Consider the following 25,219-nt stretch of genomic DNA (forward strand, 5'->3'; position numbering starts at 1 on the left):
CAACATAAATAGACTTTATTTACGGCCCCTTGTTCTTAGTTTTGTTTTTAACTTTTTCAAAGTTTTCTATCTTAAACGCACAATAATTGGGTTAGGTAAAAAAAAAATTGACTGTTACATGGATAAAATTAATTGTGCCCCTAAAGCACTCTTCATCTAAATCAAATATATAATATTCAAGTTGAGATCGCTTCCAATTCTGTACTTCGATATTCTATATACATAAAATACTTATTCCTAGTACAACTTTCTTTTCCCGAACTATGTATGTCTCTTTCATTTTTAAGACGCTTGCAAGTGTCTCGCTCTCTTTCACACCGTTTTAACTATCCCTCTCTAAGTTGTGTGAACTCTTTTTTTTCGAAACATTCAATTTCTACATCGAAACATTGATATTTAAAATACTTTCTGCTCTAAGACCTACGATAACATGAATTTTCTTTCTGCATCTTTAAATATCCTTGGTGATCAAAGGACCCCGAATTTGGTTAGCCTGGAGTACCAGATTGGTTTGCGGCTTGTTGTTGGGAAAGTTCTTAAACCTATATATAAGTTGTTGGCTAACTGATCACTTGTCGATATTACTTATTGTTTCCACTTTGAACACATTTGAATTTGGTTTGAGAAAATCGCAGGAGCGTCAGTTAGAGTTTTTTAATTTTTTTTTTGAGCCACAATCCAATCTGGCAGCAGCAAGCCCTGGGATCCTATGATTCAACCAACTCCTGCTTTTTGTTCTGGCTAAAATTGTATTTATCATTGGATGTTTTTTCTGCTTAGACGGACTCTAGTCGAATTGGCTGGCATTGAACATGGCAATGTGGCTTACATAATCTTCTAATCATTTAGAACTCCATTACTTATTGTTATTCTCCTGCATAAGATCCTCGAGAGCACCGTTGAGTCGTCCTTTGCTTAGTGCCTCTACCAGCATGTGTAGTCGCTCCTCCCGCTCCGAGTGTCTCCTTTCCAAAAGGGATACCTTAAAGGGGAGAATAAGTAATAGCAATTAGTTCATAAACTAATTAGTTTAAATTTTATAAAAGCTCTAGACAATCAAACCTGTATTAGTTTTTTTCTTGATTTTCTTGAATTTTAAATAGATCTTGATTGCTTTTTGGGAACTTAATAGAATGGCTTTGGTACCTTGGCTTTAAGAGCATAGTAATCCACCGGCACCTTGCGCCGCTTTTGGGTGGTTAGTGCCTCCTCCCGCTCGTTTAGTCGCTGCTGCAGGATCCTCACAGTCTCGTTGCAGGAGGCCAGTTCCCTTTCATGGGCACTCTGCAGGGTCTTTAACTGGAATTTCGATATTATTAGTTAGAGTTTTTTTCGGAAAGTAGTAAGAACACATACATCTTGCAGCCGCTTGTCGTGCAGCGTCTTATAGTCGGCCTCCAGTAGGCGGTATTTGTTTTGGGCCTCCTTCAGAGCCTGACTTTCGGTGGCCGCCGGAATATGGTCACTATGGTGGTGATGATCATAGCCACTGGAACGCCTCTGTAAGGATCCTCCACTGGCCTGCGATTTGAGATCCAGTTTACTACCTAAAATATAAGCATGACAAAAAATATAAATTAATCTAATAAAACTAATAAGCAAATAATTAATTATGTAAGTTAATCGCGGAGTTCATTGAGCTTCGTCTGACCAAATTTATAAGAAATTTTCACAAAAAACCTCTTGCATAATCCAAAAGTTATGAAGAGTGATTTACATTTTTTACACGCGCGTACGAAATTAAAACATTCGCTGGTGATGCTATTTATACGGTTACCGTCGTCCGCTTTTGGCATTTACAATTATTAACAAAACAAATTTGACGGACCGACGGCTCATTAATTAGCCACAAAAAACCGCACAGCACATCAAAACACACACACAAAGAAAATCTTAAAGAAAAAAAAATCACAAACGCAGAAAAAGAAAAAGAAGTAATAAAAAAACCTCGCTGAGCATTTTGGCCAACAGCAGAGGCGGCTAACAAGTCATGGCATTATAAAACGTCTATTTAGAGGGGGAGGGCAAAGGCGGGGGCAAAGAAAGAAGAGGTGGGGCCGCAGAAGACCTGATCCAATCCAAGTCGATCCCCAGCAGCGTCCACCGACCCGCCGCCAAAACAAACCCGCGTCTTTGACTTTGACTTTCGCTTTCGAATTTTCTTTTTCGATGGCAGTCACAGCCACAGCAATAGCAATAGCAACAAGAAATTCAAATCCGAATCGACAAAAGGTAAATAAACAAGCGTCAGGCCGCACAGGTGACATAACCAAGTGCCCGAGATGGAGTCTCCCACCGCGCCCTCCTGCCCATGTCACTCCGTGTCTCCACATACATATATCTCTCGCTCGGTGTCTCCAACTTCGACTCTGTGGATTCAGTTTCGTTTTGGCCGTTTGTTTTAACCCTAGCAAAGAAAATTTTGGTTTTAGAAATTAGTTATATATTCAGAAAGCTTGTGGCACAGTTCTTCTCAAGATTGCAACCTATTAGAATTCTTAAAGAATTTGTTACCTAAATTAGAAAATTTATATTGAAAATATTTCATTGGAAAAATAATACAAAACATTTTAGAGAGCGGCAAATAACCAATGATGATCAGAGGGTTAAGGCGTCTTCGCCTGGCTGAAACGTGTTTGTCTTGGCCATTGGTCGATGGCCGCTTAGCCGCTTAGTTGCGCTGCAATTGCCGTTTGAAACGAGTGCAAAAAGTGGTCAAAAGGCCGACAGCGTCGACAGCCGTACAATGATTTATTCCAGCAATTTATTTGCCGTCTCTAGAAGTAGAGTGGGCAGGGGTCTCCATCTGGCGGGGTCCGCGGTAGAGCAGTGAAGGAGGGACCGGGAGGAGTGTGCAGAGTGGGGCGGGGGAACTATCAAGTGTACGTGCTGACCGGGCAGAGAAAGTCCATAAATTACCAGCCATCCATCGGCGACCGAGTGACACAAACACAACCGAAATTAGAGAGGGGCTATGGGATGGTCTTTTGGATTTGCTTATGGATTTGGATTTGCTTATGGATTCGGATATGGATTTCTGATTTTAAGGGGGATGAATCCTCACCTGCCTGGCTGCCGGAGTTACTTCCCTCCCTGTCCCGTTGCAGCTTCCGTATGGTCTTCTTGCATTCGTCCAACTCCCTTGTTAGACGCTGCATTGCCTTATTTTTAATGGCCAAATCAACGCGCATACTTCTGACTGAGCTGAGCAACTGAGCCTCCTCCTTGGATCCTCCGCCGCCATGACTGAGCAGCGAGAGTGTGGAGTCTGATTGTGAGATGGGCAGCTTGGAGGGACCAGCGGTGACTAGTGGCGAACGCCTCTGACCGCCACTTTGCTTTGAGTTCGGACGCGAAGTGTTCGGCGTGGAATTGGCCGTGCTACTGGTACTGCTGCTAGCGGATGGGGCGTGTGGATGAAGGTGGCCGTGTGAGTGGTGGAGGTGCTGTTGCTGGCAGACAAGTGCCGGCGAGGGGCAGCCAATAGTATTGGTACTGTGATCCCGCGTTCCATTCGCCGTCTGGGTTTGGGTGCCCATCGTGTTCGAGCTGACAGCGGTTACTCCTCCCGGGTTTAATCCATTGCCGACCGGTTCATCGTGTTCCAATGGCTCCGTTTGGGTGCAATTATTGTAGTATCTGTCCGCCCGCTTTTGCATGTAGCGATCTAAAGTGCGCACCTGCGATTCGATCTGCTCGTTCAGCTTTGTGTTGATCTCCTGGAGGCTAAGGAGTTGAGTTACACACATGACTTAGTTTTTACATTCAAGGAATCCCATTGAAAGATCTTACCTCAGAACCTGTGTCTCCAGATCTGCAATGTGCGTCTCATATTTGGCCTGCACCGAGTTGAATCGAGCCTGGACATTGGCCAGAATCTGCTGAGCCTTGCGATCCTGTTCTTTGGCATCCGATTCCAACTGGGCGATACGCTGCTCCAGCAGCTTGCGACTATTTAAGTTCTCCTGATCGTTCAGCGGACACATGCCCGAGCTCTTGGAGGCAACTGTTGGTAGTCAAAAATTATATAACAAATCAATGGGTTTCATTCAACCTTTAAAGAAACGTACCTATCAGAGCGGACACAGAGTCCGGATGCTTGCGCATAAGAATCCGCTCCATCTCGCGGCACTGGCGCTGCAGATCCTGAATAACGCGGCTATCCTTCTCCTTGGTCTCGCCGGTACGCCGACGCTCCTGGTGCGCCTCTTCAAGTTCCTCGCGCAGGGAACGTTGCAGTTGGACCGCCTCACTACGATCCCTTCGTGCCGCCTGCAGTTCCGCGCGCAAAACATTAGCGCACTCATTGAGATGCTGGACGTCCAGTTTAAGCATTTCTGACTCTTCCTGCAGGCGGCCATTGTGCTCTCGTAGGGCACGTTGCGTCTGCGAAAGCGAGTCACTCTGCAGGCGAACGGAGGCCAAACGCTCCTCGGTATCCTTAAGTCGCTCCTGCAGTTGCTCGATCTCCAACTTAAGCGCATGCTCTCGGGAAACACTGCAGGCAATCTGCTCGATGGGTGAGCTCAACGTGCTGACCAAATGCTTGGGTGAGCTGCCCACAGCCTTCTCGCTGTAGCTAGCCATCGGCCGAATGGGTTGGCTGTACAATTGACCCCTTGATTGGATTCCCGAAGGACTTTTTACCAAATTACCGATGTTGCCTGATAGAGCAGGAGCATCAACCTCTGCCTCAGTAATCTCCTCCATCTGCAGACGAAAAATAAAACAAGATTTAAACATTATTAATGGGATTGATTGTGAAAATGAGATTTCGTTTCATAGTAAAAAAGAATATATCACAAGTAAAAGCAAACGGCATATAATATAACATATATATAATATTTTAAATGGAGCATTTGTCCCGGAAAATCATCTGCAGTTTCCTCATGTTCCGCTAAACTTTTACTTAGAAAATCATTTTGAAAAAAAAACGCTACCAGACGAACGTTTTTTCTTTGCAAATTTTAAGACCCAAATTTAACGTCTCATTTACAGACTCCATGAAAGATGGAAAGGTTCACGGGGAACATGTGAAAGTGCGGGGGAGGTGTTTTTGGGGTGTGGCAGTTAACGGTAATGGGGCACAAAAAGCTGTGAAGTTGCACGTTGCGGGAATAATAATAATACTTTATACTTGTCGTCGCTTGGCGGTTTCTTTGTCTATCATCTCCATCATCCTCTGCAGGGATAGGCGAACAGAGCAGGTCAGTGGAAAAACAAAGACAGCTAAAAATACATACCACAATGACAACTTCATGTACGTCTGTACAGTGGAGCCAAATGTCCATAATATTCCTAGTAATTCAAACTACGTTTGAGAAACCAACTAAAAAATTAACATCTTTGCTTCTAAGATATACAAAATATATAGCCTATTTATTAGCATTTTTGGTTATTTATTAGAAAAGATATAGCTTAGCTAAGAAAATATAAGTCACGCCGTGGCCACTGTGCGCACTCGCAACCCTCGTCAAATCGTTATCGACTGTCGAATGGAACTATGGGCACTGTGGTTGCCCGTAAGAAGATAATTGGGATGATGTGGGCGTGCAGCAGCAGCAACAATAACAATGCACTCGACACTCGAAAAAAAAACCGGCCAAGTATTAAAGAAAGAAAGTTCGTGGCACTGTATCGACCCCCGAAACCCACCCCCCACTCCACTTCACCCACCATTACCCATTGTCCCACTGTACCAGTGAGCATGTGTGTGTGTGCTTGTGTGTATAGGTTTTTAAGTTGCCTTTTTTCGGCATTTACCCGCTAGCAATTGACTGACATTGCTCTGCCCACTCTCGCTTTCATCGACTCCGGCAAGTTGGTAGTAGAATCTACCTGAAAACACACACATCGTACACCTCCACCTCGTTTACACCATTCACTTCATTCATACTTTTGTGAATTTTATGGAGCTGCCACTTTCCACTTGGAAATCAGCTTGAAATGTGTGAACTTATTTGGGCTGGAAAATGGATTTGGTTCTGCTTTGTTTGGAGATTTTTAATTTATTATAAATTATGAAGAAGTTATCCAAAAGTTATTCCTAGGAAATAAGCAAAGTTGTAGTAACTATTCGCTTTATTAAAACGAAAGACTTCTAAAACAAACTCGAAATGTGATTTCTTTATTAATTTTCAAATCTGTCAGCTTTTAGAGTAAGTCTTAATAACTCAATAAAGATTCAATGTAAATTGCCAATTAATTAGCACTTATTCGCTAAATTAACGCCAAAACATCTTAACTATTCGTTTCATTTGCAGTCAGGTGTTAAAAACTGAGCTACATTAAGAGGCACTTGCCAACCAGATGGCCAGATCTTGGTCGATTAATCGAGAAACTATATATATGAATAGGGGACTAGACTATTAAGGACAATTTCACTACTTGACCCAGGCAATGGCAATGGCGATCTCGCTTTGCAATTACTTGAACTCTCGCTCTTCCTCAATTGTCATTTGATAAACTCCACTTATAAAGTGAAAGGAGCGGTAACAACAGCAATGGAACCACCGGCAATTGTTTGCCCGCTGACGAGGTGCGGTTGATTAGAGAGCAGAGCGTGGGTAATACCAATACAATTTACGAGTACAAAAAAAAAAAAAAAAAAACTCGAAATAAAAAACAAACCGGCAGCAGCAACAGCAGCAGAGCAACTTATTCAGAAATCATGTCAATGAGCAAATTGGAAACTTTTAAAGCGCGCCAACGCCACCACAAAAATAAAAACAAAAAATATGAGGGATTCATCTGAGAAGATTTGCGTGTGCCAAATCCGAAGAATCACGTGTGCGTCCTGCTGCACTCGTTAAATGAATATATATACCTGTCCAACACCGATTCCGAATAACAATAAGCATTTCAGTTAACACGCAATTGCCAATTGACATCGATTATTAATTGAGGCTCCCGCTGCTGATTCAGCGATTCAGATCGAGATCGATATGGAAATGGAAATGGAGCTTCAGAATGATTTGTTGTTCATATAGAAAGTCGAGCAGCCGATAATTGTGACAGCTGATGGCACTTAGGAAGAGCTACATTAAGTATTTATCAATATTTAAATGAGGAAAAGTTATTTATGGAATCAGAAACTCAACGATACTTAATTACTGAAGGGAAATATATAACATGATCTTTTCCTTATAAGATTTATATTATTTTAACTGTCTATTGTAGACTTTGTTGGATTGTCTTTGTTATATACTAAATATTTTAAATACATTATATATTATTTTATTATTATATACTAAAGTATATAATTTGGTAGCTTATAATGATAAACTCAGAATATAAATAGGAAACAGGACTAAAAATAACGACTTTAAACCCAATTTATGAATAAATCACATATGCTTAATCTTTTTTAACCACTTTTGGGTTAGTTTCTCAAGACATTTCGGAGTATATCTTGACTTTTGATCTGTTATAGCACTGCATATATTTCGATAATCAATTTCTTGTTATGCCTCGCATAGATCCCGAAAGAAAGCGAGAGCGGGTGACCCGTCGATATGGAAATGTGGAATCGGATCGGCGTGGAAGATGGAAGAAATGCTGGGAGGGAGACATATATGGATATGGTTATGACGATGACATTCGCTTGGGGGGGGATTAACATAAGAGACCGCGAGTGGGCTCTTACAAGGAAGAGAGCCATGAGCGTTGGACACCGATGCCATTAACATACATAACAAGTTCCACTCTTCGATGGCCAGTGTAAGCGGGCAGCGACGCCGACTGAGGCAGAGCGACGCTAACAGCGGCTGAGGCATCGTGGAGAGAAATATCGAAAATGAAATGGCAATACTTTCCCAGCGTTGGTATAAAAGCGCCACTCCACCAATGGGACATGTCTCATTACGGTTCACAGTCAGATCCCGCTAAGATGTACAACGCGAGATCGCGTGGCAACGCTGCCAACGAGGGGATTTCCCCAAAAAGAATTATCACCATCAGCTCTCTGCTCCTAGTCCTTGGCTTCAATCAAGTGGCGTCCATGTCGCTGGATCGTCTAGCCTTGGAGAGAAACGAATTGCCAGCGGATCAATCTCAGCAACAACAACAGGATGTCCTTGTGGACGACATGAAGCTCACATCCATTCCGTCATCCGATTCTTCAGACATGTATATGCTAATACCCGAAACGGTGGCCAGTCAACTGGAGGACACCGAGCATGTGAATCGCAACTCTATTGAAGCCGATCCCGAATCTGACCCATCTAACTCAAACTCTGCCTCTGATATGCTAATGCTGGAGAGCGATTCCAGTCCAGCTATGCAACTTGTCGAGCTGCCCAGCGAAATTACAGTGGCAGAATCCCAGCCAGAAACGGAACACGATGCAGAGAACGATCATCAGCAGCCCGAATCGATCGAGGAGCATGTGGTCTTAATGAAACCCATTAGCCAGGAGGCTCAGCTTGAGCAAGCTGTGGACTTGGCCACAGAGGCAGCTCCAGTTCCCGTCCGCGATGAGCTACCAGAAGAGGAGGAATCTCCAGCTGACACCGACAGTGCGGTAGAAGAATCGGCGAAGGAACCAGAACAGGAAATGAATGATCAAGTGCCCGAGGAATCTGAAGTTCAGCCAGAACAAATTCAACCAGAAGAATCCCTGCCAGATACCGAAGCTGAGCAAGAAGAGAAAAAGCAGGAGGTTGAAAGTCAGCCAGAAATGGAGGCCCAACCTGAAGCAGAACCCCAATCATATATTGAGTCCCAGCCAGATGTTAAACCTCAATCAGAAATTGAATCTCAACCAGAAGCTGAGTCTCAACCTGAAGTAGAATCTCAACCTGAAGCTGAATCCCTACCAGAAATTGTATCTCAACCAGAAGCTGAGTCCCAACCAGAAGTGGAATCACTGCCGGAACATGAATCCCAGCCAGAGGTAGAAGCTCAACACGAGAGCGAACCACAACCCGAAGCTGAATCTCAGCCAGAAGTTGAATCTCAGCCTGAAGGGCCACCCGAGTCGGAGAAGGAACCCGAATCTGAAGTTGAGAAATCCAGCGACAACGAAGTGGATACCACGGAAGCATCTCTGATGGAAACATTGGTAGAGGGCATTGAAGATGGTCTCACCGCTGCCATGGACAACCTTGTTCCCGAAGAATTGGCCGAGGCCACCGAGAGCAAGCAGCAGGATCAAGAAAATGAAGAGCAGCAGTCCCCTGTCACAGAAGCCATCGAAGAGGAGATCGTCCCTGAAGTTGAGCAGCAAAAGGAAAAGGAACCCGAGCAGCTCACCTTGGCCGATGAGCCAGAGGAGGAAATAGCCCAACCCTCAAATGTCGAACCCGTCGAGATTGCCCCAGAGCAGCAAGTTCAGGCGGAGGTTGCTCCAGCTGAAATCGCAGAGGAAATCAAACCTGAAGAGGAATCCCAGCCAGAGGAGGAGGCCAAGCCACTTGAAGAGTCCAAGGCAGAAGAGGAAATTAAAGTGGAAGAGCAAGCCAAGGCAGAGGAGGAGGCCACCCAGAATGATACCGAGATTCAGCCAATGATCAATGAAGAAAAACACGAAGAAATTCCTGAAGAAGCTGAAGTCGCGGCGGAAATCCCTGCGGAAGTCCTTGCTGAAGCTCCTGCTGAAATTCCAGCTGAAACTCCTGCTGAAATTTCAGCTGAGACTCCTGCTGAAACTCTTGATGAAAAACTAGCTCTCATTCCTGCCGAATCTACTACTGAAAAGCCAGCTTCTATTCCTGCTGAAGTTCTTGCTGTAATCCCTGCTGAAACCCCTGCTGAAACCCCTGCTGAAACCCCTTCTGAAACCCCTGCTGAAACCCCTGCTGAAACCCCAGTGGAAACTCCAGAAGAAATTCCTGCTGAAATTCCAGCGAAAATCCAAGACGAAATCCAATCTGATTCCACCCAAACCGAACCCGAAGTGCAGAAGGAAACTGTGCAGTCAGAAATGGAATCCGCCCAGCCAGAGAAGGAAACCAAGCCCGTGGAATCTTCCCTCCTGACCACCATTATACCAATGGTGGTGTCCCAACCTCAGGTGCCATCTCAACCCATTCAGGTTCAGGATAGTGTGCTCAACTACGTCAACGCATCGTTCCTGCAGCAGCAGCCATCGGAAACTGAACTGCCCAAGGCGGAGGAGGAGTCTCCAATTAATGCCCATCTGCGACGCTACGATGGTGCCCAAGTTTGGCGTATTGTTGTCCAAACCGACAAGGATAAGCGAATGGCCGATGAACTGCAGTCCAAATATGGTGAGTTCAACTTGGATATACTATAAACTCAATAAATAATTCTATTTTTTGATTTTTTAAGATGGTCAACTGTGGAAGGAAGTCAAGCAAGAGGTCGACTATCTGCTGAAACCGCAAGTCTTGGCCGCCGCCGAGCGTCATATTCGCGCTGCTAATCTTTCCCGGATTGTTCTCATTGACAACCTGCAGCACGTCATCGAAAAGGAGAATCCCCCAGCGGAAAAGATTGCTGAGCTGCAGAACCGAAAGGGTAAGTCAATGGAGCAGGCCGTATTGAAAGATATTCATGAAGTTAGAATTCATTTTTTAAGTCAAAAATCTCAAATTGTGAATATTTTCAAGAAAACTAGAACAGATTTCCCTTGATTTTTACACCGGTTAATCGCAGGGCAAAAGGTTATTTCCTTTATTATTATTTTTTAGTGGAGTTTGGGTTTCCGTTGAGTGACAGGTGGTGCAGTCAGGCGGCATGCCGATGCCACCCCTTTTTCGACAGCGAGGTGTCGCCGCAAACGAGCATTTAATGCACTCGGCGAGGGGCGTGTGAAAAGTCATCAAGCGCAAAGTGGCTTTGCCATAGGAACGTGCCACGTGCCTGGTTGCCCCACCTACAAGCTACGGTGAAACGAAAAAACGCACCCGTAGAAAAGGACCAGGTCCTTGCAAGACGCTATTGTTTAATCGATAGCCAGCAAAACGGGGAACGCCAGACGACGTCAAGACAAAGATGCCTTCTTCGAGGGTTAAGGGTTCAAGTTTAGGGTCAGAGTGCCAAGCTCTCTTTTTTGCCCCCTTTTTAATTGACAGCAAGTTGAATGAACTGAAGGGGTTAATATATCATATTTATCTTCCATATCTATTCCAGGACACCGCCTCACCTGGCAGGCATACCATCGCCTGGAGGACATCCATGGCTTTATTGACTACATGGCCAAGACCTATCCCGACATTTGTTCCACTGAGATCATCGGTTACTCTGTCGAGAAGCGACCACTGAAGATTCTTAAGTGAGTCTGGCCCTGATTATAAACCCTTTTCAGAACCTAATGTAATGTCTGTTTAACCTATAGGATTTCTAATGGCAATGCTCGTAATCCTGGTGTTTGGATCGATGGTGGTATGCATGCCCGTGAATGGATCAGTCCTGCCACGGTTACCTACATTGCCAACCAGCTGGTCGAGGGATGGGAAGATCTGCCCGAGCACATGCGTAGCATCAACTGGTACATTCATCCGGTCGCCAATCCCGATGGCTATGAATACTCCCACACAACCGATCGTCTCTGGCGCAAAAATATGCGTGCTCATGGTCGCCAGTGTCCTGGAGTGGATCTAAATCGTAACTTTGGTTACAAATGGGGCGGCAAGGGTACCTCCGCCAGTCCTTGTTCTCAGACATATCGCGGCAGCAAGGCCTTCTCCGAACCAGAGACCTTCTACATCTCCAAGTTCATCAGCGGTTTCCCTAGGGAGACCTTCCAGGCGTACCTCTCATTCCACAGTTACGGCCAGTACATTCTGTATCCTTGGGGCTACGATTACCAGCTAACCCAGGATCGTGCTGATCTAGATCGTGTGGCACGTCAGGCGGGAACAGTAAGTTTTGATATTTTCATTTGCCGCAAATAAACAAAAGGTTGTCCCGGTTAATTAACTCTATAATCTTTCTTTCCAGAGCATCACCAAGTCAACAGGCGTGAAATATACGGTGGGATCCTCCGCCACAACTCTGTACCCTGCCGCCGGAGGCTCTGATGATTGGGCCAAGGGCATTGCAGGTATTAAGTATGCCTACACCATTGAAATGGGTGATACTGGAAGGTATGGCTTCGTCCTGCCAGCCCGCTTCATCCAGTACAATGGCAAGGATGGCGTGACCTTCGCCGACACTGTGGCCAGGGCCATTGCCCAAGGACGCGGCAAATCGGTAGCCAGGAACAGCAGTGGCAGCCGGAGGCGTCGCCACTAGTCCTGCCACTTAGTTCAATGCGATTTTTTAGTAAATCAGCGTAATGATTTTTTTTTTTTGCTATTTATATGAATACTATTTATTTATTTATTTATTCTACTTGTAACTAGACAAATTGAACACACACAAAAGAACACACAAAAAAAAAAAAGAAAACATAAAACTCATCTAAATAGACTGAAAAATGTTTATTAAGAAATTAAAAAGTTAAAATCAAAAACAAGAATCGTTTTTCTTTTAGGGGGCCAAAACATAACTAACAATCACTAATCACACCCCAAAAAAAAAAAAACCAGAAGCTCATCTCTTCTTCCGAGTATAACAGTATAACAGTTTCTTCCATGGTCTCACACCGCACTCCCAAAGTAAAAGTCAGAAATGAAAAGCATCAAAATCACCGGCATTCCGTCAATATGCAAATGTGTTGGCCTTAATTGGGGAATCGGGCGTATAATGGGGGAAATAGAGATGGGCGGCGAAAGGGGTGGAGAACGCGGCTTGGAGAATGGAGAACGGAGAATAAAGATTAGAGAATTGAGAACGCGAGAAGCCGTTAGCCGGAGGCTGCGGCTCACCGATCGATTTGCGAACGCATTAAATCAGCACCAACTGTCCAATCGATCGCACCGCACGAAACCACAAAATCAGCAATTTAGCAACTAATAGTTATTAGTAGATACTAATATTTATACTAAAATGCAGCTCCTCCTCTGGAAGTGGGCGTGGTTGGCAGTGGTTTTGCTAATTACTGTGAAAATGGAGCAAGTTGGCGGTAAGAATTATCTGGATTTGGCACGCACCGATAATCGGTTAACGAGGCTACCATTCTTTGGCGGCGGTGTGGGTCACCTGCTGAGATATCTTAACCCGTTGTCAATGAATCCCTCATCCGAACGGGGTAGAATCTCGGAGCTTCGCAGCGATTTGGATGCTAACTATGTGAGCTATCGAGGTGCGCAGCTGTGGAAGCTCAACTTTAATGCCACCCGGGGCTCATCCATGGAAGAGCGTGAGGATGACGAGGAGGAGGAGGAGCAACAGGTGGTAGCTTCACCGGATGCCCAATTCAACGAGGTGGTCGCTTTATTCGGTAAGTCCACAACTAATGCCCTGGAGGGGCTTTCACGAAGCCTGCTAAGCCGAACAAAAGAAGAGAAACTGTCAAGCTTATGAATACACTTGGGGTTAAGAAAATAGTAACAAAATTCTGTTCTTTTCTGTTAAAAAAAAAAACCTTAATGTTTGCGGCAATCAAACCCGAAATTGTTTAAAAATGTCTTCCTTTTCATGTATAATTTTGTTCAATATCAAAATTATATGATCTGCTTTATGACTACATAATATGATCTATTTAAACAACATACTACTATTCTGTAGACCCCGTCTGTGTGAAGGGAGGGGTCGGGTCAGGGCAGGTCAGGTCAAATCGGCCACCTGAGCACGCATTCGCACGCATAAATTTGTGGTTTTGGCATAAATCAGAGAACCGCTAGGCCAGAACCCAAAGTTGAGAACCCAGATAGACGATTTAGTTCGAAGATGCCGCCACTGGAAGCGCTCGCATTTCTGACCCTGATGGGATCGGTTCTTGGCCAAAAGCTGCTGCTCTGGCGGAGTGTCTCCGTGCCGGAGATCTCCGGAATCTCGGGTCTACCTCTCGCCCTGCTGACCCTCAATAGCAGCGAGCTCTACGAATCCACTTTCGAGGGCCTGCAGTGGCTATCGCCTTTGGATCTCCGCCGTTTTGACTTCCTATCGCCGGGATCCTCGTACCAGATCAATAGACGTTATCGGAATGGTAGCCATGTGCAACGTTACTACGGCTATCAGCTATGGAAAATCCACGAAACTCGACTGGAACAGCCCCAGCTGAGGGCCTTCTGGCGGAATTTTGGTATAAACACAGAAGGAGTATTTCATATTAACAGCATTAGTCAACATCAGTTAATATTTCCTGAGCAATATCTATTAATTCTGATTAGTAAATTGAACTGAGAAGCCAAACTCGCATATGCAAAACCATTTCATACTTTCATATTCGCAAATTTTTTGTGAATATTCATTTAACCTAATTTAGTTTATCAATCACTTTTTGGATAAAATTCGACCTTACTTAATTTAGAAAGATTTTTTTTAACCAGACATGAGAAACTCCCTATTAACTCCTTATACATATAAAGACTGAATACATCCTGTTTTCAGGAAGCGAAGTGTGGAATATCAACCAGGATGGCATCGACATCCTTATCGAGCAACGCAATGTGGCCGATGCCCGGAAATTCATGGAAAAGGTGGGTTTCAGCTACAACATAATGATCGACGATATTGAATCGGCCATTGATGAGACATACGTAGAAGTTCCTGCTGTGGATCATCCATTGGATTCTGTGCGTAATAATTCGCTGCCGTGGATGGAGAGGCCGGGATCTCTGATGAGCTGGCGTCGTTATCATGACCAGGTAGATATCCAGCAGTTTCTACAAACACTGCTCGAAACCTACTCCGAAAATGTGGAACTGATCCAGATTGGAGTAACGCGGAACAAGCGACCATTGGAGGTTATCAGGTGGGTGGATTTTATAAATCTTAAAGATTTGAAATAATTTGAACTTTTTTTTGTTATTTAAGAGTCTCCAATGGTAATCCAGATAACTGGGCCGTTTTTGTAGATGCAGGACTGCAGGCCAGGGATTGGTTAAGTCCTGCTGCCCTGACCTATGCCATTTCCAAGCTGACACATCTTTGGGGCAGGCCAAAAGGCAATGATCAGGGTCAGAGGCAAAGCAGGGCAGAGAAGGCTATGCGCCGCATCGACTGGTATTTCCTACCACTAGCCAATCCCGATGGCTATCAGTACTCAAGACACACGGATCGCCTGTGGACCAAAAACCGGGGCTTCGACTCTGAGAGTGGGTGTTACGGTGTAAATCTGGATAGAAACTTCCACTATAGCTGGGGCGGCACAGGATCAACGAGTAATCCCTGCAAGAATCTATATCGCGGTGCCGAAAGCTTTTCCGAGCCAGAAAGTCGAGCTCTGCGAAGTTTCCTAACCGGCATGCGGGAGTATTTGGGTGCCTATGTGTCCCTGAGTGGTTATGGTCAGGCCATCACCTATCCCTGGGGCGATGCGGACTATGTGACGGAGAATCAGAGAGATCTGAAGCAGACAGCAAGGAGGGCAGTTCTCGCACTGAGACGCTTAAACCAAGCGGAATACTCCTCAGGCACCAGTTATCGCCAGAAATTGGCACGACCTGGAAACTCTGCTGATTGGGTACAGGATCGCATCGGACCACAACTGGTGTACAATATGTTCCTCAAGGATCAGGGAAGATACGGCTATCTGCTGCCACCGCACTATATCGTGGAATCCGGTGAGGAGGTGTTTGAATTTCTGCGCACCATTGCCCAGCAGTTGCAGTAAACGAAAGGTTTCTCAATTCAACTTTATAATATGATCTATAGGTCAAGAAATTAAACCTTGTAATTTATCTACCTCTAAGATATAATATTCTATTTATTGTCTATCTATATTAAAATATATTTATGCAAAAAACTTTACTTCTGCTTTTCAAATAAAATATTTTATAAAACTGACAAACACAGGTTTCTTTTAAGGGGAAGTCTTCTTTTTCAGCATACATACTCTATGCATTACAAAATTTCAGTTTTAGGTTATAAAATATCAAAAATATTATCTTTGCAAAGGTAGAAAGCATACTTTCAGGCTTTAATGTACAGGTGAAGCTCTCGCGTAGAACAGTTTCGAAAGGTGGGCTAAAAACCAGTGGGCTATTCTCTTCTGCACTTTCTTTAGACCCTTCTTCGCGGTATGATAGACGGTTAAGAGAGGAAGAGTGTAGTTAACTGTTTTTGAAAAGGCCACGATTTAGATTCGCTGCCAATTTCGATTAACGATTTCGCAATCTTCGCATATCGTAAATAGCATTATACATTAAGGAGCTTATGTAAAACCTGGCCAAAAGCCAAATATGGCTTAGAAGAACGCTCAACAGGGCAAATAGAAAGCTGAGAGAGCACGAGAGGGGCGACAATAGCAAAAGAGAGTGCGAGAGCGGGCGCCGCCAACTTTCACTTTCAATCGCGTTTCAAAAACCAGTAAGCTCGAATCGCAAACGCTTACGACGTTTTGTTTCTCTTCCAGCTCTGGCCGCTTTATTTATTTTAATTTTTTTTTCTTGTTGTTGCATATTTGATTGGATATATTTTGTGCATGCATATAGAAATTAAGCGAAAGGCCCGCGGCCATCGCCGCCTGCCGCCAAAGTCAAAGTCAAAGCTTCCAGCTACCGAAGAAAGTGTTTTAATCGGTACAGAAAATAAACAAAAAATAAAGAAAACATATTTTTTTAGGTATGTATAGATAAATAAACAGACAGCTGAGGAGAACGGAAAATAGCTTCTACACAGAAAGAACAATATTTTTTTTGAATAATTAATTCAAAAGAACTATAACATATAAAAGGCAAATTATTGTATGTATTTCTATGTTCCCAGAGTAATACAGAAAAATGGATAAGCGTTGCAAATGGAAATTGCAAATATATTATTTAAGAACTTATTTATTTTGTTATTTCAAAACGATATACCAATTTTTCTTTGTGTAAGCAGCATTTACTGTTCAATGAACTAGCAGCACACAAAAAGGTGCCCTGAAAAAATCTTCCATTGTGGGGCCAAACTCTCGAAAAAAGGGTTAAAAGTGAAAATCTGGTCACCACAAAAAAACTCAAAAAATAACATCGAAACACCGGAAAAAAGCCAGAAACAAAACAAAAATAAATAATGCCTGGGGGCAAAAAAAAACACAAGTGTAGGCGGCGGGGGGCAGGACAGGTAATCAAAGGCGAAAGAAAGTAAAACTCGCCAAGTGGGTCAAAATCGCCCCGTCACACAATCATACAATCCATTAAACAAACACACACATGCGGTGATTTGAGTTTGTGATACAATTGAAAATCAAACTTACAATCGCACTTGTGATCCAAAATCAGCTGTTGCGGAACAGAGATAGAGAGATACACTAAACCAATATATCTTGAACTTGCCAAACTGTAGTGCATTTTTAATTTTGATTGGTATTCTCGTAACACTCGGGTTGATTGTTTCATAATGAACAATAATAATTTATGGCTCTGATGATGTTTTAATATGAGATAAGCGAAAAATGTCGGGATTGACTAGTTTACACCTTAGTCACCTTTCTATGTATTGGGAATTTCCAGTGATAATCATTGGAAATCAATAAAAATCCATCCTATAACGCATAAAAACAAAAATAAAATGTTGTTGTCAGTTTTCAAAAATACAATGTAATTCCTGATCACCTTGTTCTAAAACAGGTTGTATTTACCTTCAAGTTTATCAATAATTTAAAAAAAATTGTAGAACCCTAACTGTTTTTAAAGATTTTTTAAACAATTTAAATGTTTAAGTGAATTGTATTTCTTTTTGTGTACAAACCTGTGTGTTAAAAACTTCTTAATCACATCTCTGGAAATCCCTATCGTAAGGAAGAACTTTGTGATTCATCATCTTGCATCATCACATTAAGTGTTCAGCACCTGTTGTATTTTGAAACTAGTTCAGAATAAAGATTATATCGAGAATATCGAAAAATTATTCTGCTAGAAAAAGTTACACTTTTTATCGCTGGAAAATCCAGTTAAAAGCCAAGAAAAGAATACTGTACCCGTGACTCAACATTCTTCGTTTTCTACGCTAGGAAGTGGAAATTCACAATTTTTTGTATTATTATTTTATAATAAAAATATCGTCATTCCGGAAAATAGGAGGACAAAACGTATGATTTTTCTATTGAATTTTCTTCATTTAATGCTGATATCTTGGCAAGTGAACAGATATGCAGTGGAAAACCGTTAAATGCACTCGAATGCAACTCAAAGTGTGTGACTGAGTCAAAGTGTCAATGTCGCAGGTGCAAGGGAGACAACTGGTTGCGTGGGCGTAGGCCTTACATTCATCCCCTCTCCCTCTAAACCCCTCTAACACGATGATATGCAGAATGCCAGAAAGAGACAGCTTAAATGCGTGGGGCATGGGGGAGCTCCTAGCCCCATACCGCTCACGCTCTTCCTCTTCTCTCTCTGACGCCGCCGGCTCTGCGGCTGCGGTGCTGCCTCGCTGTCAGCGTCGCTGCCGTTTTCATTTCCAATTTCCATTTAAGCGACGATCGCTTTAAAGATCGGTCGTCGGTCAGCGCAAAAATTTACAACACTGTTGGGCTCCCCTTTTATTGTTGTTGTTGTATTGTAATTCTCGGTTTTGTTTGTGTTTTTTTTTTTGTATTTCTTAAATTTTTTTTTTGAGTAACGGCTCCCTTGCTCCGGCAGAGCGGCAATATAAAATTGAAGCGCATACAATCAGCATTTAGTCGAAGTTTGAAGCTCAGCCAGACACACACTCACCCACACACACACACAGACACACACATTTATATATATTTGCGAATTGCACTCTCTCTCAAAGAGCCGGCAACTGGAAGAAGAACTCTGCAGCATCCCAATCAACAAAAAAAACCGTAAGTGAAAAAGCAACAGCAATATAAAAGTGAAAAACATAGTAAACTAAACTAATTTGATAAAAGTGAAAAAGCATGAGAAGAGCTCTAAAAAATAGTCAATACGAAAGGGAAAAACAATTTAGAAGAAAGTGGAGAGCTTATTAAAGAAAGCGCGAAGGTTTCAGAAGAAAAGGAAGCTAAGAAGAATGGAGATTATGTTAAAAAAAGGAAGACAAACCGCAGAAGAGAGAGAGTGTTGAATTTTATGAACAGGAGAATTGCAAATTACGCAAATTCTAAAATAAAGTGAACAAAAAATGCTGAAAAACGAGAGTGTAGTCTTCAGAATCGAGAATTGCGAGGAAATGAGGGTGAAGAATGTAAAATGCTTGTCAAAATTAAAAAAAAAAATTTTGGACCAAGAATGGGAATAATTGATGAAGAATGCGTAATTTTTAATCATTGCGAAGAATTTAAGATTGTACACTATTAAAAATTAAACTAAAATGCATTTAAATACAGAAAGGTGAAGAAAATATTTCGGGTATCATGAAAAGAAAGAAGTATTACTCCATAAATAAACGTAAACGTTGGCTGTTTGCAAAAAAAAGAGGGTCTGTTATAAAAAATAAAAGTAATTAAAGCTATTACAGCAAATGAGGAAGTGCCAAATGCACCGGCTTCATGTTTTAACTGGTTTTAAATTTGTATTTTTCAACGGAACAAGTTTACTTTTTCGATGCGTTTTTTTGTTCGACTTTTGTTTCTTTATGTTGAAAGTGATGAAATGAGAGAACTTCAAGTGAATCATAATGAGTTTGCACGTTTCTAATGCACAGAATTAAATAGCCGTTAGTAACTATATAATTTTAAAAGAAAATAAAATTATAAAATTGGAATTTGTCAAGTTTTTACGAACTTTAGATATATATAGATAAGAGTGTGTTTGCACTTAGGACCCCTTTTTGGGTTAAATTTCTATATAAACGTATGTTAACACAAGGGTTCATAGTTCACCTTAATTCAAGAGCAAAATTTAAGTTTCACAGCTTCAGATTGAGATCTTACAATGTATTCTTAAAGTGGTTGCATTTCAAAATGAGATGCAGGTATAAACAACTTAGTTAATGGAAGGAGAACGAGGGGGGCACGAAGGTCGAGGTGAACAGCAGCGAATTGAAACCGAAACAAAGCGAAACCCAATCCGAAACTGTGTTTGTACTCCACATTCGACTCCCGAGATCCGAGATTGTAGATCGGAGTTCGGAGATCTGAGATTCGAGCCCCGACAGATTCAACCGAGAACCAGTTCTTGGAGTTCGGAGACTACGAGACTCGGTGAAACGGAGACGACCCTCTCCACCGTTCAAGTGCCACTTTCTGCCTGGCAATAAAAAGAAAATAAACACGAAAATACAAATACGCATCCATGAAAAAAAAACAGAAATAAAATGAAAACAAAACCTAAAAAAGAAAAAAACGGGCCAGGGAAATTAGCACAGAAGCGTTAAAAACGGCGTTTCGAAATTTGTAAGAAGATCAGGAAAAGTTTCTTTGGCCATAATCTAGATCTTAGGGCCTAGTAACTAAGACGCAGTAGTTATACCATTCATCATCGTGCATACAAAAACACAGAGAAAAAACACGAATCTCAGATTAAGTCAACACAAGGCACAATAAAACCCACGCCCCCGGAACTTGGATAACAAATCAGGGAACTCACGGATCGAACGATCCAAACGATCGATCGATCGATCGCCACTGGAATCCGTAAAACAATGCAAATTGGTTGAGTGGTTCGTTTGTTTACTTAAAATCAAATTTCCTTGCCTGCCTGGAATGCAAGTTTTAATCAACCCACAAAAAAGTTATTTCGGGATATTTTTAATATCTTTTGAATGCAAAAAATGTCGTGCACTTCATAAAATTGGTTCAGTAAAAAACCAATTTTAACATTATTGGTAAAGATAACCAAATGAGTTTTAAAAAAAATCAATCAAGAAACTCTTAATGAGTATTCGAATTACTAATTTCCATTAAAGATTACACAACTCGCGGGTGTTTCCATTAACAATTTTGAAAAGCCGTTTAAACTATCTACTATTTTTAATTACTTATTGGCAATGACAGACACTAAAAAACAGGGTTACTCACACATCTAGATAGTCCTAACCATTAACAATGAAACGGAAACATGTTAGTTAATTTTCTTTTTTTGACGGTAATTAGACGAACTTTTTTTGTAACAATTATTTTCTCTGATACCAGTTGGAGTTTGCATTTAGTTTCGTTTTGCATTCAGTTGTCAATACCTGAACGACTTGGTTGGACGTTCGATTGGTCGCATTTCCATTGCCTTAAAACGTAAAAATTTACAATCAACAAGGTTAGATTTCAAAACACATTTCTATACAATTCGTACGGGAGACGAAAGGAATTTAAGTTTGAAATTTTATTGCAAATGTTTAGTTTGTAAAAAAAAGGCTACTAAGTTAACCAAGGCTTGTTAATTTTTCATCTATAGATGACTGTAAATACAGCAAGCAAGCACTTTGGTCATAAATAGCGTGTTTTTATTGCAAACTAAACAAGCGTGTACTATTTTAACCTTTCGAGTTTAACAATCAGCTGCGGATTGGTCATTAACATTTGTTGGTAGCAACTAGAGGTTTAATAGACTCCATACATACAAATTTCTGAATCGTGACACTCATTGTTTTTTATATTAAGCCACGTTCAAAACTTTCGATTTTTATATTTCGCTAAAGACTTTAATTTTCCATGGCCAGTTTTTCCTTTGGTACTGATCAGAAGTTAATTAGTGTGACTATTTTTTTGAGATAACATATCGCTGATTGCTTTTGTTGATTACTGATTACGGGTGATTACTTTTCCAGGTCAACCTGCTGATAGACACAACGCAAAGATGACGCAAAACACTAATTTGCTAGTGTTGCTCCTTATGGCAGCTATAGCAGCCAGTTCAGCGAACGAGATATTCTCAAATCTCACCCAGCTGGATGTCAACGAGATTCCCCAGCGATACGATGAGGAGCAACTGTGGCGAATCTATAACATCTCGGAGGCAATGCAACACCGTGTGCCCGTGGGTCAAATGCTGGAGCAGAAATTCGGTGGCAATATTTGGAAAGAGAACTCCAAGTTTCTGGACATCTCCATTGCCAGGGATCAAGTGAAGGCGGCACGCAGTTTTCTATCTGCCCATCGCCTGGATCCCGTCATTTTGTCCGAAAATATTCAAGCAATGATCGACGAGGAACTGCTTGAAGGCGTGGAGAGCAGTTCTGCTGCTCAAGGCAAAAGATCGAGTGAGTGATATTTACACATAATTTAATGGAAAATTGTAATATAACTCATTTGGTAACCTACAGAAAAGGCTACCAGGAGCAGTATGCACTGGAAGGACTACCATGATCTGGAGACAATTTATAGCTTTATGCGGGAAATCCGCACTAAATTCCCTAATATTGTACGATTATATACTATTGGCCAAACAGCTGAGGGTCGGGACCTCAAAGTGCTCAGGTAGGTTTAGGCTCAGGTTTAAAAGAAAACCACTTTTAGCCGCATTTGCAATTGAGGGAAAAACACCATATTTTCTGGCCTTAAGCTTGGACCATCAGGATGTTAAAAAGACCCTTTTTTATATAGCTTTTTTAAAACGAACTTCTTAGCCCCTTACGATTTTAAAGAACTATCTATGATGAACGCTTTTTAATTTAACAACCAACAAAAGTCCTCTAATTTTTTGGATAATGAATTTTTAGACTATAAAATCAACACGCCAAAAAGTATGCTATAAATCAATTCACTTATCAACGGGTGTATAAAAGCAAAACCTATCTTCAGGCACGAAAGATCTTTTAAAAAGAATGAGTCGTTTTCAGGATTTAAATTATTCCATCCACAAAACTTTATCCTCGGATTCTGTCAAATAATCTGACTAATATATTGATATATCTTCGTAGAATCTCGGAGAATCCTCGCGAGAACAAGAAAATTTGGATCGATGGCGGAATCCACGCTCGTGAATGGATCAGTCCCGCGACGGTTACTTTCATCCTATACCAACTGATGTCCAACTGGGAGAACCAGCCGGCCTACATCCGTGGCTTGACTTGGTATATTATGCCAGTAATGAATCCTGATGGCTACGAATACAGCAGGACGACGAAACGCCTATGGCGCAAGAATCGCTCTCCATCACGAAGTTCCCAGTGCAGCGGTGTGGATCTAAACCGAAACTTCGATATCGGCTGGAATGGCTACGGTTCTTCGACTAATCCTTGCAGTGACACTTATCGTGGATCCTCTCCAGCTTCAGAGCGTGAAACACGAGCAGTGGCCGAGTTTTTGGCGAAGAGGAAATACAATCTGGAGTCATATTTGACCTATCACAGTTACGGACAAATGATTGTTTATCCATGGGCCTACAAGGCGGTCAAGGTCAAGGATTCGAGTGTCCTGCAGCGAGTGGCAAATTTGGCGGCGGAGCGAATTGTTCAGAAAACAGGCACAGCCTACAGGGCGGCCGTTACCCACGAGGTGCTAGGAATTGCAGGAGGTGGATCAGACGACTGGAGCCGAGCCGCTTTGGGCGTTAAATATGTGTACACTATTGAGCTGAGGGATCGTGGAGCCAATGGCTTTATTCTGCCACCGCGCTTCATCAAGGACACAGCTCTCGAGGGCTGGACAGTGGCGGAAACGGTGGCCCAGGCTATTGGTCCCAGTTCGTCTGGATAAACGACGCCTAATTTCCTCCACATCTTGGTGTAAATTATAATCTCTGTCCTTTTTTTTTTATTATAACCCACTTTGTTAGTTTGAACTGTGTGCGTGAAGGATTATTTATGTTGACTATGCATGCCTGATTTGGTGACTAAGAATGTATGAATGTATGCCATTTGGGTGGGCTGCCGTATCCTTTGAATCCTGTACGGCGGACAATAAACGAACCTATTTATTACTACAGATCGATTTTGGAATTTACTTGGGCGGTACTAACAATGTTCATACAATGAGCTCGTAGATAGAGCATTCAATAGCAAGTTAGTGAAACTCTACATTTTCGGATGGAGTTCTATTCAGTAAAAAATCAATGTTTAGAGAAATTTTTTGACCAGTAGACCACTCCAAAAGAGAATTTTAATTACTGCTTTCATTCAAAATAAAGTAGAAAGGATTTTAACAAGAAAGATGTATTTCTGATTAAATCTGACCATAAGTTCCATAAGCTAACCACATCATTTGAAAAGCGTCACAAGAACTAAGATATAGTTATGGGATTATCCCGAGGATTCAGAGCCCAATAGACTATTTCAAGAATGGAGTTCACAAAACACAAATCAATGGAAATAAATAGAAAGCCCGGAAAAATAAAATTTGAACTCACCGTATCCTCGTCGTCATCCGTATTATCCTGGGTCTGAAGTTGTAGCTGAGTCATTGCCGCCGTATGAATCTCCATGTCCATGTCTTTCGGCGTAGATTCCTCGGATATGACAGATTCCGAGGGCAGGTTGTCCACAAAGGCGGCAAAGCCACAACCATTATTGCTCTCCAGTGGCGTCTGTACGGATGTGGGCGAGGCTGAGGATTTGGAACCGGATCTTGGTCGAATTTTTCCATTGATTCCGGTAGCTTTTGGGGGCAAGGGGGCAGGCAAATGCTCAATGCGATGTGTATAGCGTGTGTTCAGACGAATGCTGCTGTGCGGAGAGGATTGCGGGGACGAGGAAGAGCCATCGCCCCTGGAGACAGTCTCTTCACTTTGGGTTTTGACTGGTTCCAATGGTCCAGTAGTCTCCTTTTCCGAGGTAATTCCACCGAGACGCAACTGCTGTTGAATCAGGCGCTCCGCTTCCTGCAAGAGCTCGTCGACGGATCGCATGTCAGTGCTGTCGGACAGGCGACTCACCTCTTGGAAAATGGACTCAGGATCCGGGTCTGTCAGTATCCCGCCACAATCCTGCTCCTTGGCCAGAAACTCCATGATCGAGCTGCTGTTCGTGTAGTCCAGTCCGTCTGTCTCCACCACACCCTGCTTGTGTGGGCTGAGCACCTGCGACATGGCGCGTTGATCCTTAAACAAATCGTGCCAGAGGATATATATACTTTTCCACCTTCTGTTTATCTTATTCTCGTTGGTATATCCGATGCGCCTGTGTGTTTGCTTGTTTGTTTGTTTGCTTGTCAATACAAACCAATTAAAAACGAACCGAAAACAGTCAGACCTTGGGGCTCTATGTGGGTTTTCCGGGGTACCCACAGCACGGATCTCGGGCTTACGGATCTCACGGGTGCGGACACGAGGCTCAACGGACGCGGCGCATCGTCAGTTTGGCCGTGGCAACAACATTTAAATCACTTTTTGCAATTGTGTGGATAGTAGAGATGGACAATCAGTGATAGTCGGGTGGGTCGATAGTCGTTCAATATTCGATAATATGC

The 25,219-nt window shown here is 42.5% G+C and overlaps 4 protein-coding genes and 1 long non-coding RNA gene across 8 annotated transcripts in view; 4 read left to right on the forward strand and 1 right to left on the reverse strand.

The window, feature by feature from the left end:
- LOC108103233 overlaps positions 1-6,668 on the forward strand; it is an 87,791-nt gene extending 81,123 nt beyond the window's left edge. Inside the window, exon 4 of the long non-coding RNA XR_005993750.1 lies at positions 6,264-6,668. This is a non-coding gene — a long non-coding RNA (uncharacterized LOC108103233). The remainder of the gene's footprint in view (positions 1-6,263) is intronic.
- On the reverse strand, positions 188-25,150 carry LOC108103338 (centrosomal protein of 162 kDa). 2 transcript variants are annotated; one of them, XM_017208773.2, is made up of 7 exons: positions 24,162-25,150; positions 4,071-4,710; positions 3,793-4,006; positions 3,065-3,726; positions 1,357-1,547; positions 1,147-1,299; positions 188-982 (listed from the first exon to the last, which is right to left on the reverse strand). In XM_017208773.2, exons 1-7 carry the CDS (start codon positions 24,837-24,839, stop codon positions 857-859), a joined length of 2,664 nt encoding a protein of 887 aa, XP_017064262.1. In that variant the 5' UTR covers positions 24,840-25,150; the 3' UTR covers positions 188-856. The 2 variants fall into 2 exon arrangements, 1 of the variants encoding a protein (XP_017064262.1); XR_001772218.1 differs by having other exon boundaries at positions 871-982; positions 1,063-1,299.
- Positions 7,839-12,356, forward strand: LOC108103337 (probable serine/threonine-protein kinase kinX). Its single transcript, XM_017208772.2, has 5 exons — positions 7,839-10,229; positions 10,291-10,479; positions 11,095-11,236; positions 11,300-11,825; positions 11,905-12,356. The coding sequence occupies exons 1-5, from the start codon at positions 7,853-7,855 to the stop codon at positions 12,196-12,198; spliced, it is 3,528 nt and encodes a 1,175-aa protein (XP_017064261.1). The 5' UTR covers positions 7,839-7,852; the 3' UTR covers positions 12,199-12,356.
- On the forward strand, positions 12,749-15,631 carry LOC108103339 (carboxypeptidase B). 2 transcript variants are annotated; one of them, XM_017208774.1, is made up of 4 exons: positions 12,749-13,288; positions 13,754-14,092; positions 14,401-14,764; positions 14,827-15,631. In XM_017208774.1, the coding sequence occupies exons 1-4, from the start codon at positions 12,895-12,897 to the stop codon at positions 15,623-15,625; spliced, it is 1,896 nt and encodes a 631-aa protein (XP_017064263.1). In that variant the 5' UTR covers positions 12,749-12,894; the 3' UTR covers positions 15,626-15,631. The 2 variants fall into 2 exon arrangements, with proteins under 2 accessions (XP_017064263.1, XP_017064264.1); XM_017208775.1 differs by lacking the exon at positions 13,754-14,092.
- On the forward strand, positions 18,389-23,740 carry LOC108103341 (carboxypeptidase B). Of its 2 annotated transcripts, none has more exons than XM_017208776.2 (4): positions 18,389-18,763; positions 21,643-22,074; positions 22,138-22,291; positions 22,735-23,740. In XM_017208776.2, the coding sequence occupies exons 2-4, from the start codon at positions 21,672-21,674 to the stop codon at positions 23,510-23,512; spliced, it is 1,335 nt and encodes a 444-aa protein (XP_017064265.1). In that variant the 5' UTR covers positions 18,389-18,763; positions 21,643-21,671; the 3' UTR covers positions 23,513-23,740. The 2 variants fall into 2 exon arrangements, with proteins under 2 accessions (XP_017064265.1, XP_017064266.1); XM_017208777.1 differs by lacking the exon at positions 18,389-18,763 and adding an exon at positions 21,057-21,131.
- Positions 25,151-25,219: the final 69 nt, after the last annotated feature.

The sequence above is a fragment of the Drosophila eugracilis genome, unplaced genomic scaffold (genome assembly GCF_018153835.1).
Source record: "Drosophila eugracilis isolate 14026-0451.02 unplaced genomic scaffold, ASM1815383v1 contig_2161, whole genome shotgun sequence".
In the NCBI taxonomy this organism is placed as follows: domain Eukaryota; kingdom Metazoa; phylum Arthropoda; class Insecta; order Diptera; family Drosophilidae; genus Drosophila; species Drosophila eugracilis.